Source organism: Macrobrachium nipponense, chromosome 40 (assembly GCF_015104395.2).
Source record: "Macrobrachium nipponense isolate FS-2020 chromosome 40, ASM1510439v2, whole genome shotgun sequence".
In the NCBI taxonomy this organism is placed as follows: Eukaryota; Metazoa; Arthropoda; class Malacostraca; order Decapoda; family Palaemonidae; genus Macrobrachium; species Macrobrachium nipponense.
Window position 1 is genome coordinate 12,112,787 of NC_061101.1, and position 14,646 is coordinate 12,127,432.

Genomic DNA, 14,646 nt, shown 5'->3' on the forward strand with positions numbered 1-14,646 from the left:
TGCATACTTTTCAAACAAGTTGAAAACTTGTTGCATTCATTATTGGCAAACAAGTGACTTCTTGCATACACATTGCAAATGTGTGAACAAAACAGTTCAATGGCATAGGAAGGTACTACAAATTAATGACAGCATAATGGTAAAGAACTGTAGTACACATCAAAAGCTGTTTAATTATGAAATTTCACACAAAGCAAGTGCTACACAAGATTATCATACTACAGACTTAAAATGTTATGTGAGAGAAAAATTAGCTTTCGAAAATTCTGAAGGCAAAAGGGCACTTTATTTGTTTACACATATAAACCAAGATATCTGTTTTCGCTCGTTCATTCTTTTCATCATATATTTAAGCGGTTTAAAATGTGTCATAAACTCTCGCCAGAAATAAGAGTTGAAAACTTGTTGCATACATACTGCAAAAAAGTTGAAAACTTGTTGCATACATATTGCAAACAAATTGACTTATTGCATACATATTGCAAACAAGTTGAAAACTTGTTGCATACATATTGCAAACAAGTTGAAAACTTGATGCATACATACTGCAAATAAGTTGAAAAAACTGGGTTGCATACAAACTGCAAAACAAGTTTACCTATTGCATACACATTGCAAACAAGTTGACAACTTGTTGCATACATATTGCAAACAAATTGACTTATTGCATACATATTGCAAACAAGTTGAAAACTTGTTGCATACATATTGCAAACAAGTTGAAAACTTGATGCATACATACTGCAAACAAGTTGAAAAACTGATGAGCATACAAATTGCAAACAAGTTGACCTATTGCATACACATTGCAAACAAGTTGACAACTTGTGGCATACATACTGCAAACAAGTTGAAAACTTACTGCATACATCCTGCTAACAAGTTGAAAACTTGTTGCATACATACTGCAAACAAGTTGAAAACTTGTTGCACACATATTACAAACAAATTGACTTATTGCATGCATATTGCAAACAAGTTGAAAACTTGTTGCATACATATTGCAAACAAGTTGAAAACTTGATGCATACATACTGCAAACAAGTTGAAAAACTGATTGCATACAAATTGCAAACAAGTTGACCTACTGCATACACATTGCAAACAAGTTGAAAACTTGTTGCATTCATATTGCAAACAAGTTGACTTCTTGCATACACATTGCAAATGTGTGAACAAAACAGTTCAATGGCATAGGAAGGGACTACAAATTAATGACAGCATAATGGTAAAGAACTGTAGTACACATCAAAAGCTGTTTAATTATGAAATTTCACACAATGCAAGTGCTACACAGGATTATCATACTACAGACTTAAAATGTTATGCGAGAGAAAAATTAGCTTTCGAAAATTCTGAAGGCAAAAGGGCACTTTATTTGTTTACACATATAAACCAAGATATCTGTTTTCTCGTTCATTCTTTTCATCATATATTTCATGGACTTTGGCTCATGATAACTGGAAAGAAAACATATTTGAGCTGATGTTTAATGAATGAATGTTGTTTAATCTACACGTCTCGAAGTTAGAAATTTTCTAGTAAAGAATGAAACAACAGAGCGTCGCTCTCATTACGGAAAGGGAACTTTTCGATCCAAATCATTGAAGATAACATCGGGATAATTTCTTTTCTAGCCTGGCTGTTGGAGCGCCCCGTGGAACTCTTGCTGACTCTGCCAACAATACGATTCCTTTTGGAAACCTCTACCTCTGTCAGCCATTAAAAAATGACAACGAAGACCACTGTGTTGTTCGGAAGGATATCCCGTTCTTCGACGAGTCAGGTGAGAGAGAGAGAGAGAGAGAGAGAGAGAGAGAGAGAGAGAGAGAGAGAGAGAGATATTTCATTCTCTGCTATTTTTGTAGATTACCTATGATTTATCCAAACGAGAGAGAGAGAGAGAGAGAGAGAGAGAGAGAGAGAGAGAGAGAGAGAGAGAGAGAGAGAGAGAGAGAGAGATTTCATTATCTCTGCTATTTTTGAAGATTACCTATGATTTATCCAAGCGTTTTAGAGAGAGAGAGAGAGAGAGAGAGAGAGAGAGAGAGAGAGAGAGAGAGAGAGAATATTTCATTATCTGCTATTTTTGAAGATTTCCTATGATTTATCCAAGCGTTTGAGAGAGAGAGAGAGAGAGAGAGAGAGAGAGAGAGAGAGAGAGAGAGAGATTTCATTATCTCTGCTATTTTTGAAGATTACCTATGATTTATCCAAACGTTTGAGAGAGAGAGAGAGAGAGATGGAGAGAGAGAGAGAGAGCGAATTTCATCCTCTGCTATTTTTTAAGATTACCTATGATTTATCCAAACGTTTGAGAGAGAGAGAGAGAGAGAGAGAGAGAGAGAGAGAGAGAGAGAGAGAGAGATTTCATTCTCTGCTATTTTTGAAGATTACCTATGATTTATCCAAACGTTTTCGAAAGAGAGAGAGAGAGAGAGAGAGAGAGAGAGAGAGAGAGAGAGAGAGAGAGCCCTCACAAGACTGACCCTAAGGATTTATTTTCCTTCACACTTCCCTTGATACTGTTTCGATTAAATTACAAATTTAACACAATATACGATTAGATTGATTTTAAATGTTGAAAAAAAATATTATCATACTTAAATCTCTTTTATTTCATTTTCAGATAGAAGCCTACAGGCCATATTGTGGGATGAAGATACCTACTCAAGGCACGGCATAGGGTTGGGGGAGACAGTCTTCGCTCTTGATAAGAGTAATTCGAAACTTGTGGTAAGCACTTATTACATATTATACGCGCGCGCGCGTGTGTGTGTGTGTGTGTGTGTGAAGATAAAAGGTCCATAAAACACAATTTGAACACTGTAAACATATTTCGTGTACTACTTGCTTCTGTGGCCCTGATCACACATCTTTACCAGTGATCAGGGGGCACAGATGGAAGTGCTCGAAATATGTGATATACAGGGTGTCTATAAAGTCCCAGTACCATTCCTAGTATTTATTGCTCAGAATGGTACAGGGACTTTATGGACACCCTATATATAAAACATATATCTAAAAAGTTTAATAGTTGACCAACACTAATTACTCGCCCCTTGTCAGAAAGTCTGGCTATCTTATTTTACAGTCTTCTCTGGTGAGTCACGTCTTGTTAAGGATGAAGAGTAATATATTTAGCAAGCCAGCATAGTATTGCTATATGTAAGAAGGGTTCCACTTCACAGTCTGGAATCAGGGCTTACTTTGCTCTAGAGACCTTCTCGTGTAAATAGTGATTCTAAAATTCAGAGATCAACAAAGAAGGGTCTAGGGATCCTATTTACATAACTCCTATTAATCTTTAAAAAAAAAAAAAAAAACAAAAAAAAAAAAAAAAAAAAAAAAAAAAAAAAAAAAAAAAAAAAAAAAAAAAAAAAAAAAAAAAAGCAACCACCATTGGCCTTAAGCATCAGTCATTCGCAGATAGGAAAACTTGGCAAATATCTGAGTTACATTCTCTCATATTTCTTCCAACCAAATTTTCTTCTCGCCAGAAGCAACATTGAGGACCAGAAAATCAAACTGGCTCCTTACTCTGCTTCTCAGGGAATTTGATATCATTTTAGGAGCAAAACACTAAATTCCACACGAAGAAAAACTTACTGTCCCTTCGCAACCTTGATTTAGAACACCCTAATGTGATATGTAGTTTTAAAGTGTCAATGTTTGCGGGCATGTGTATCGAATTATCAGAAAAGTCTAAGTGCCATTTGGGGGGGTCAGTATCTTTATGATATTGACAGTCATTTGTTGACGTGTTTGAAGGTCATCATCTGATGTCTAGGCCCGTCCCTTACGACGTTCCGATTGGCTGTTGATAAGCCATCACAGGGCTGGAATCTCTCAGTCTCTCGAGAGAGTTCACATAGGCAGGATGTATGTTCCACCTCTCCTGAGGGATCTCGAGTTCACATAGGCAGGATGTAAGTTCCACCTCTCCTGAGGGATACTTTTGAAAGACGTAGTATCCCTCAGGAGAGGTGGAACATACATCCTGCCTATGTGAACTCTCGAGAGAGACTCAGAGATTCCAGCCCTGTGATGGCTTACCAACAGCCAATCGGAACGTCGTAAGGGACGGGCCTAGACATCAGATCAGAAGCGTCGCAAGGGATTGGCTTAGACATCAGATGCACGGTTGATGTGAATCTACTACAGACAAGCCACAAAAGGTGGGTTACATAGCGGGCTAAAACCCTTTTGAGGTCACCACTACTAATCTACCAGATCCGAAATGCCTCCTTTAGTGTCTTTTGAGGTCACCGCTAAACTATCTATCAGATCCGAAAATGCCTTTAGTGTCCTTTTGAGGTACCAATATATTATCAGATCCGAAATGCCTTCAGGTGTCCTGAGGTCACACTGATCTATAGCTCCGAAATGCCTTCAGTGTCTTCAATTACAGGTTGTGCCCCGCGATTCCCGAGGAAGAACAGTGCCTCGCATTCCGCCGAAGCACAGCTCCAGACCCGAGGGGCTTGCTTCGCCATCTACAAGACCTCTGACACTCCTGAGAAAATCATTCCATACCCAAGTAAGAACATTAGACCTTTGCATTTGACCGATTCCCTTAGATTTCTATCCATCTGTTTATTATTACTCTATCCATTTGCCTTTCTATTATTTTCTGTTAATGATCCTCTCCCATTCCTGCATTTCCTTACAAATGAACGCCATATTTTTGGAGGTTGAAGTCAATGGCCCCTGTATGCTTGTTTCTTATGAATAGGGGTTTACCTTCTGAATAATAATAATAATAATAATAATAATAATAATAATAATAATAATAATAAATGTGGAAAAGTTAATCCCAGTAACAATAATATTAATAATAATAAAATGGGAAAGTAAAATCACAGGGCTGGAAACTCAGTCTCTCTCGAGAGTTCACATAGGCAGGATGTGTGTTTCACCTCTCCTATCGGAGATTTTTGAAATTAGTATCCCTCAGGAGAGGTGGAATATACATCCTACCTATGTGAACTCTCAAGAGAGACTGAAAGTATCCAGCCTTGTGATTGGCTTATCAACAGCCAATCGGGAGCGTCGTAAGGGACTGGCCTAGACATCAGATGTACGGTTGATGTGAGTCTACTATAGCTTTACCATAATAAATAGTGCTGTACTCCCAGCCTACCAGTTCTGACAAAGAGGAGACTAATCCAAGAATCTGATTTCAATTTTTGGGCAGGACATTTTTTAAATCTATTAAGTATAAGTATTGTCCACAGATAAGATCATTTTCCCTGTCGTCAAATTAATATATGCTGAGTCGTATTACGATAAGGCAATCTTTTCTATCTCATTTGAGGCACTCTTACATTTCAACTATGATTTCTGTTCTTGCAGCAAAAAAAATCATGCTAAATAACTTGTTATAATATATAATACAAAGACCAAATAAATACAGTAATTGAAATGAAATTCAAATAACAGGCCACGGTTCGAGAACAGGTATGAAATAAATATAAATGTTAATAAATAAACTGCGACCTACATAATATGGTATTCATCGACCTTGAAAAGGCTTATGACCGAGTCCCGAGACAAGAGGTAAGGAGGAGTCTGAGGGAGAAGATGGTGCCAGAGAAGTATGTGCGATTGATACAAGAAATGTACCGGAATGTGTTTACCAGAGTGAGGAGCAGTGTTGGGGAGACAGCGGGTTTTGAGGTGAGAGTAGGATTACACCAGGGGTCGGCTCTGAGCCCATTTATCTTGAACATGGATGTTATAATAGAGGAAGTAAGGGAGGCAGTACCATGGAACATATTGTATGCGGATTATATTGTTCTGTGCGCAGAGAGCAGGGAAGATCTGGAAATGAAATTGGAAAGATGGAGACAAGTACTGGAGGACAGAGGAATGAGAATAAGTAGATCTAAGACAGAATATATGTGTACCACCACTGAGGGGGATGATAGAGAAAGTATTCAGCTTGGTGGAGAGCAAATAAAGAGAGTTGATAAGTTTAAGTATTTGGATCTTTTTTTAACGCTGGAGGAAGTATGGAAGAAGAAGTAAAACATTGGGTACAGGCAGGCTGGAACAACTGGAGAGCGGCCTCTGGAGTTCTTTGTGACAAAAGAGTACCGCTAAGGTTAAAAGGAAAATTTCATAAGACGGTGGTAAGAACAGCAATGCTGTATGGTACGGAAACAGCAAGCATGAGAAAAACAGAGCAGAAGGAGATGGATGTGGCAGAAATGAGAATGCTTAGGTGGATGTCTGGGGTGACAAGAGAGGATAGGATCAGAAATGACTACATAAGGGGGTCGACTAAGGTGGTGGAAGTATCAAAGAAAGTGCAGGAGGGGAGGCTGAGATGTATGGACACCTGTTGAGGAGAGATGAGGACTACGCTGGGAGACATATTATGGGGATGGAGGTTCAAGGAAGAAGAAGAAGAGGGAGACCAAGAAAGAGATGGAAGGACTGTGTGAGAGGAGACTTTCATGAGAAGGGAATTGATGAGGCAGAAGCACAGGATAGAAATAGATGGAAACGGCTCATCCGAAATGGCGACCCCATATAAAAATGGGAACCAGCTGGGAAGAAGAAGTAGTTAATAAATAAATTGTTGAAATATACAATATTATTATTGTTATTATATATTCAGATGATGAAACCTATTCATAAGCTCACCATAAGGGGCCACAGAAAGAAGAGATCCCACTTAATAAAGTAAAAAAAAAATTATATCAATAAATAGATAAAAACGTATTAAAATGTAAGAACTTCAAAAGTCTGCAAAGTATCTCTTGAACTTCAGAAGTCTGTTGGAAATTTTACCAAAATTTAAACGAAAGGTTTCGAGAACGGGTTTAATAGAAATGTGACTTTTTTTTTTCTTTTCAGATTACAATTTGAAGAACGACCTGAGTAAAGAGGTGTTGGCCATCAACGATTACAAGGGCACCGGCTTTGCTGAAATGGGGTTCAGTGCCTTTCTTGATGACGTCAGTAATGATTGCAATATTACTTTTACAATACACACAAAATATACAAATGTAAATAATGCAATGCACATCAAATCATACATCTTACTATTAAAATTACAAATATCACTATTAAAATAAAGACATAAAAACACAGATATTACTATTACAAGACACATAAATATACAAATAGTTACTATAACAATACATAAAAAATAAATATTACAATTACAATACACATAAGACATCCACATGCATGTATGCACATACATATGATTGTGTAATGCATAAATGAATTTTTTTATAATATTTCAGTGTAATACGTATAGTATACATTTTTATAATTTTGCATGCATATATAAAAGGAAAAATATATATATATATATATATATATATATATATATATATAATATATAATGTTTTATATAAGCAATTGGAATTATCTATGCACCTGCTTTTTACAGGATGGTCAGTCGCTATACTTGGGAGGTCCATCCGCATTTTACTTCGAAGGTAAGCTTCAATCTTTAAATGAGAGAGAGAGAGAGAGAGAGAGAGAGAGAGAGAGAGAGAGAGAGAGAGAGAGAGTAGTAATCTCCTCCCTTCTCCACGATGAAAATCTACCATCTGTCACTTCTGTGTTGCCCTGAGCTCCACGTAAATGGATTGTTTGTTTACATACCAACATCCTCACCATCTGTCACTCTAAAGCCACAGGTAGAAGGATTTCTGTTTTACGGAAACCTGTCACTCACCTGTCAAATTTGCATTTCCCGGACCCCCACGTCAATGAAGATCTTACTGACCACTAAGATTCCTCCTTTTCCCATTCAGGCGTAGCTGTGAAGATGCACAAAACCCCACGCACGTGGAAACGGGTGAAATCGTCGCAAGTGAAACGCAAGGACAATGGAATGGACAACAACTACAGTGGCTGGGCGACGGTCGTAGGAAAGCTCTGTAGCAGAGGGGTGAAATGCGTCGCAGTGTCCTCTCCAGGTTACGACGACCACAGAGGAAAGGTGAGATAATTACTTTCACCTCAGGTGAAAGGTGAGACAATTCCTTTCACCTCGTAGGAAAGGTGATAAAAAATAAAAAATCAACTTTGATTGCTCGTCTATTCCCAATGGTCACTCACTGTAGCTTTATTTCTTTACATTTCTTTATTTCCTTATATTTTAATACATTTTCATCTATCTATTAATTCATTTTATTCCCTTTTCAGTAAGTGGGATATCTCTTCTTCCTGTATTTCTATTCACGCATTACTTCAAACTAGAATTTCAAGTCAATAATAATAATAATAATAATAATAATATAATAATATTTTGGGAGAAGACCCTCTTTTAAATAAATTCTGTTGAATAAAATGACAGAATCAGCGAATTAATCTTATATATTATCTGTTCTATTTTCTATTACTCGCTTTTCTGGCTCAGCGATACTTCGCAATAATTGGCCAATATCAGCATTATCCCCAATATGAATATTGGCCAATTATTGCGAAGTATCGCTGAGCCAGAAAAAGCGAGTAATAAGAAAAATAGAAAAGATAATATATAAGATTAATTCGCTGAATTCTGTCATTTTATTCAACAAAACAATAATAATAATAATGATAATAATAATAATAATAATAATAATAATAATAATAATAATAATAATAATAATAATAATAATAATAATAATGGAGAAAACCAATCCACAGTACGTAAAAATATACATATATTTAAATTTAAAAACAGCAAGGATAGCTTTCGGGAATGTGTTCGGTTCCCCTTATCCGAACAGATTCCCGAAAGCTATCCTTGCTGTTTGTAAATTTAAATATATGTACACTTACATAACTGTGGATTTGTTTCTCCATTTGAAGACGCGTGCTACTATGAGGATTTTTTAATAATAATAATAATGATATAATTAATAATAATAATAATAATAATAATAATAATAGAGACAGCCTCTACCATGTAATCCATGCTTTCAGACAAGCATGGATCAAATTAATACTAAGATACTATTCTCGAGCATCAGCGACTTGACCACCTTTGACTACTACAGGTGACGATCTACGCCGCCGACCTGAAGTCGTCGAAGAAGGTGGAGCTCCTGGGCGAAAAGGGCATCGGGTATGGCCTGTGCCTGGGCATCGGGGACTTCAATGGGGATGGGCAAGACGACCTGGCCGTAGGGGCGCCTACGGAGAGAAAAAGGGAGCGGCTTATTTGCAGGATACCGGGAAAGTCTTCATTTACTTCGCGCCTTCTGAGAATGCAAGTAGCTTTGGCACTTGAAGTTTTTGGTCCTCTTGATTTTGTATGTATGTATGTATGTATGTGTGTGTATGTATGTATGTGTATGTATGTATGTATGTGTGTATGTACTAACCTTCGGTGTTTATTCCGAGGTTGAGTGAACTTGATATTGAACAGCATCTTTGGCTTAACGTTTGTGAATATAAAACTTTTTTTTTTTTGACAAATATTCATATATGTGTACTATATATACACACATACACAATACAAAAACCAAATAATAATATATATATATATACTATATATATATATATTATATATATCAATATATTTAATATACACACATGCATATAATACATACATACATCGATCTACAAATGTCCTTTAATATCTAATTCGCTCTACCTCGTAATTAATATATTTTTATATCTGTTGACCGAAAGGGAATTTTTTGTCGATAAGAAATTTGCGCCCGTGAACCTACAAATTTCTTATCGACTAAAAAAACTCCCCTTCAATTAACATACATGAAAATATATTCATTCCGAGGTAGAGCGAATTAAATATTAAAGGACATTTGTAGCTCGATGTATGTATATGAATCACGGTAATGTGATAAGACTCATAATACATAATACATTATACAAACCTTGCGTCAACTCACGTCTATTTCGTCTTGGTTCTCGCACAGACACACAGATTAATTCCGTTTCTCAACCTCCCCAGGCTACGAACTACGTCGTGTTGGAGGGGCACCTCCCTTGGGGGAGATTCGGGCACGCGGTGACCAGCCCTGGTGACCTCGACTCCGATGGCTACGCCGGTAAGTACCAAGGCGAAACGAAAGACTGAAATACTCTATTTCAGTCCGAATGGAATGGAATATAAAACTCCTAGGTCAAGCGCTGGGACCTGCGGGGTCATTCAGAGTTGAGGGGGAGAGCTGAGAGTGAAAAGGTCTTTAACGGTGTAACAGCAGGTGAAGCTATTAGCAGTACAGGGTGGACAGCAAGACGTTAGCGAGTGAATATGAACGGAGGTCCAGTAAAAGGAAAGAAAGGGGTTGCAGCTAGGGGCCGATGGGGCGCTGCAAAAAAAAAAAAAAAAAAAAAACTCAAGTAATGCCTACAGTGCACCCTTTGAGGTGTACTGACAGCACTACCCAATCTGAAAAGTGTCCAGGCCTCAAATTCACTATCAGCGGGGTTTCATTCACAATTCATGAACACGTAGTAACTTGTTTTACAGCTACTTAATTAAAAAACAGAAAAAAAGAGAAGTGAAAAGTCACTAAAAAAATGACGAATTTTGATCATTTTATAAACAGTCAAAATAGACACGACGCAAACATATGTTTTTGACAAAAGATGTAGAGACTAATTATGATACAAAATGACAATTATTAACTAATAATACTTATATATTCATTACTAGATTATGTACAGAATTCTTGACGATGCATTGACAGAATTACTGTATAACTGATTCCACGCGACTGGATAATCATCAATGTAATTTCATCATTACATAATTATAATGATTGTTATAATGTTACTTTTTTACCCATATTTCAGATCTCGCAGTTGGAGCTCCGTTTACGTATAACGGCAAAGGCTCCGTGTACATTTACAATGGTGCTGAAGAAGGAATTCGGTCTAAACCATCCCAGGTAAGAGAGAGAGAGAGAGAGAGAGAGAGAGAGAGAGAGAGAGAGAGAGAGAGAGACGAGAGATGGAGGAAGAGCGAAGATGAGAGAGATGAGGAGAGCGAGAGAGAGAGAGAGAGAGAGAGAATTTATATTTTACATAAAATATAATTTATCACTTGAATGAATATAAGACAAAATTATAGCTTATCACTTGAATATATTTTTTATTACAATTTATCCCTTGAACATAGTTTTGATAATTATCATTTATCCCTTGAATATACTTTAGAAAAAATATTCTTTGTCACTTGAATATATTTTTTGATAAAATATAATTCATCCCTTGAATATATTTTCGATAAAATATCCTTCATAACTTGAATATATTTCAGATAAAAGTATAATTCTCCCCTTGAGTATTTTCTGGATAAAATACGGAACTTAGTCTCAAAGTACACTCGCAAAAAACAAAGCCACATTCACACATGAATAAAAACCTCTTAAAATAATAATATATAACAAAGAGCATGGTCGTAACTAAGAATATGCACAAGACCTGTCTGAATAAAAAGGAAAAATCACACAGCAAATCACTTGATTCCCACAAAACTGACTCTGTCCTACATAAAAACAATTGAAGCCCACGAAGCTGTATTGTTCAAATTTCCCACAGTAATACATTTGAATTCCATCAAGTTGAATTGTCTAAATTTCCCACAAGATAATACTCCAATTCCACGAAGTTTGATAAATCGGAGTTTCCCACAGTTAAACACTTGAATCCCACGAAGTACAATAACTCTGAATTTCCCCACAGCAAAACATAAAAATCCCACGAAGTTTATTGACTGAATTCCCCACAGCAAAACACTGAATCCCACGAAGTACAATGACTCTTGAATTCTCCACATCAAAACACTCGAATCTCACAAAGTTTAATACCTCTGAATTCCCCACAGCAAAACACTTGAATCCTACGAAGTTTAATAACTGAATTCCCCACGGCAAAACATAAAAATCCCACGAAGTTTATTGACTGAATTCCCCACAGCAAAACAGCCTTTACACTAGCACCTTTCGCATTCACCAAGTAACAAATTCTACAGAGGTCAGACAGTCTCCTCTACTCGTTGAATCCTTAAAGATTCCTTGAGACTCCTTCACTATAATTTCCTGAATTATTCCCAGGTCATCCACGCATCGGAATTCCAGCCCCATCCTTCCCTGTTGTGGTTTGGCTACAGTCTTGATGGGGGCCTGGACTTCGATGGGAATGGGTACCCTGACCTCGTCGTGGGAGCACCGGGGTCACACCAGGCGGTGTTCCTCAGGTATGTGATATTTGGAGAGAGAGAGAGAGAGAGAGAGAGAGAGAGAGAGAGAATCGTCCTTGTTGGAATAAGCTTTCACTCTTTCCTGAGAGAGAGAGAGAGAGAGAGAGAGAGAGAGAGAGAGAGAGAGAGAGAGAGTATTGTCTTGGTTGGATGGGATACCACTACATCTTGTGGAGAGAGAGAGAGAGAGAGAGAGAGAGAGAGAGAGAGAATATGATGGTCTCTGATGAAATAACATTTCAAGAAACTTTTCTGCCGAATTGTCAGAGTTCTTTCCTGAAGTTTGGCAGATTCTGTGAAAAGGATCTCGACCTTTTTTTGTTGTGGTTTTACAAGAGGCCCAATCGACTCATTGGGCTGACCACCGAGATTTTGCTGGGTCCTTTTCCTAATCATTTTGGCAGGGAAGCATTTCTCTCATCCAATTACTTCAGCTCATTTCAAGGGCATTTATGAAAAAAAAAAAGTCAGCCTTAGATCACTCTTGTGTGCAAATTCCATATATGAAGGTTTACTGCTAATATAAACTATTATTTTGGTTAACAACACATAAAATAATAAACCAACATGAAGATTTACAACAGGTTAAAACTGTTCACTTTGGTTAAAAAATACACAAAATAGTAAACCAACATGAAGATTTACCACAGGTTAAAACGACTCATTTTGGTTTAAAAAAAAAATAATAACCATTTAGATTTACTACAGGTTAAAACTGTTCAATTTTATTAACAATACATAAAAATAATAAACCAGCATGAAGATTCACAACATGTTAAAACTGTTCACTTTGGTAAAAAATACACAAAATAGTAAGCACACACATTTATTAATCCAAGTTAAAACTATTATTTTTTTTAAATACACAAAACAGTAAACCGACATGAAGATTTACTACAAGTTGAAATTACTCTTTTTGGTTAAAACGTACATAAAAAAAACTAGACTTCTCTCGGAATCTAAGATTAAACTTTGCGATAAAAACCTCTCGATTTCAACTTCATTTCATCCATTATCCTAAGTAGAGCAGCCCAACAGCAATGCATCAAAGTCCACCCACACCTGAATTGTCCTTACACATCTCCCTAATGGAATTCATGAATTATGCGAATGGCCCGCTGACAAATTCTGACGATTTCGCTGACAAATGAAGCCGTACGAAATACGACGAGATGATTCTTCGTTGTAACAACATGCAATATTTAAATGCCTTCTGCAAAGATTGACTTTTCTGCTCTGCAATTTATCGGAGCTGGGGGAGAGGGGGAGGGGTGAAGAAGAAAGAGGCTTTTAAAAGAATAATAACGATTGAAAAATTAAATGTTAAAAGAGGAACATAGAGAAAATTTAGCAGGGAATAATTGGTATCCAAGTGTAAAATTTGAAAAAACTGTTGAAGGAATGCACACAAAATGCATGAGGTATAAATTTTGTCACAGACACACAAACACACACAGTTGAATCAAGAAGCCTAGACGCTGGTATATTAAAAAAGATGGAATTGTGGCACGAGAGGGTGATTACAAATCAACATAAGCAAAACTTAGACTGTTGCAACTGGCGAAGAAACGTATGAAATTAGACTCGTGTGGTTGATCATATGGAGGCTTCAGAACAGGCGGAAGGTTGAGATGAATACTCTGTACTGGACATAACAGACGTTTTCGCAAAAGATGCTAAGGATTGACATACAGACAGAATAAAAAAACGTCGACGTAGGAATGGTATTGGTAAAGCAATGAAGATTAGATAGAAGGAAGAACTGCCCTCTTGTTTTGAAGACATGCAGACCTTACAAGTTATCAAATAAAAATGTTACCTCTGTGACAAACTGGACTGCGAAACGAGTAACAAAAGAAGGTAGCAGCCACTAAGGTTCAAAACAGGAAGCTTTCGACCGTATGCACACACTGTTTTTAACCTTTTTGTATTTTGGAAAAATACAGTATCATATACATTATTGTGGCTTTTCATTAATTATACCCGGTCACGGCATAGTGATACACCATACATAAGGTAGCCATGTCGATTTTAAAAATAGTGATAGATAGCAATTACTGATTTTAAAAATAGCCATAGGTACCCATTACTGATTTTAAAAAAACGGTGCATAGGCATCCACTGCCTGATTTTAAACTTAGTCTAGCTACCTTACTGATTTTAAAAATAGTCATAGGTAGCCATTACTGATTTTTAAAATAGTCATAGGTAGCCATTACTGATTTTAAAAAGTCATAGGTAGCCATTACTGATTTTAAAAATAGTCATAGGTAGCCATTACTGATTTTAAAAATAGTCATAGGTAGCCATTACTGATTTTAAAATAGTCATAGGTAGCCATTAATGTTTTTAAAAATAGTCATAGGTAGGCATTACTGATTTTAAAAAGTCATGGGTAGCTATTACTGATTTACTGATTTTAAGAAGTCTATTGTTACTCAGTTAGGGTTTTCAAAATACAA

General features: G+C 36.7%; 1 protein-coding gene across 1 annotated transcript in view; it reads left to right on the forward strand.

Annotated features, from left to right (window-relative positions):
- LOC135211918 (integrin alpha-8-like) overlaps nucleotides 1-14,646 on the forward strand; it is a 39,572-nt gene that overhangs the window by 3,229 nt on the left and 21,697 nt on the right. Inside the window, 11 exon segments of the mRNA XM_064245154.1 lie at nucleotides 1,638-1,786; nucleotides 2,630-2,738; nucleotides 4,413-4,540; nucleotides 6,865-6,965; nucleotides 7,409-7,457; nucleotides 7,779-7,966; nucleotides 9,009-9,182; nucleotides 9,185-9,220; nucleotides 9,929-10,025; nucleotides 10,777-10,871; nucleotides 12,039-12,181. Of these exon segments, the coding sequence (XP_064101224.1) occupies nucleotides 1,638-1,786; nucleotides 2,630-2,738; nucleotides 4,413-4,540; nucleotides 6,865-6,965; nucleotides 7,409-7,457; nucleotides 7,779-7,966; nucleotides 9,009-9,182; nucleotides 9,185-9,220; nucleotides 9,929-10,025; nucleotides 10,777-10,871; nucleotides 12,039-12,181 (1,269 nt within the window).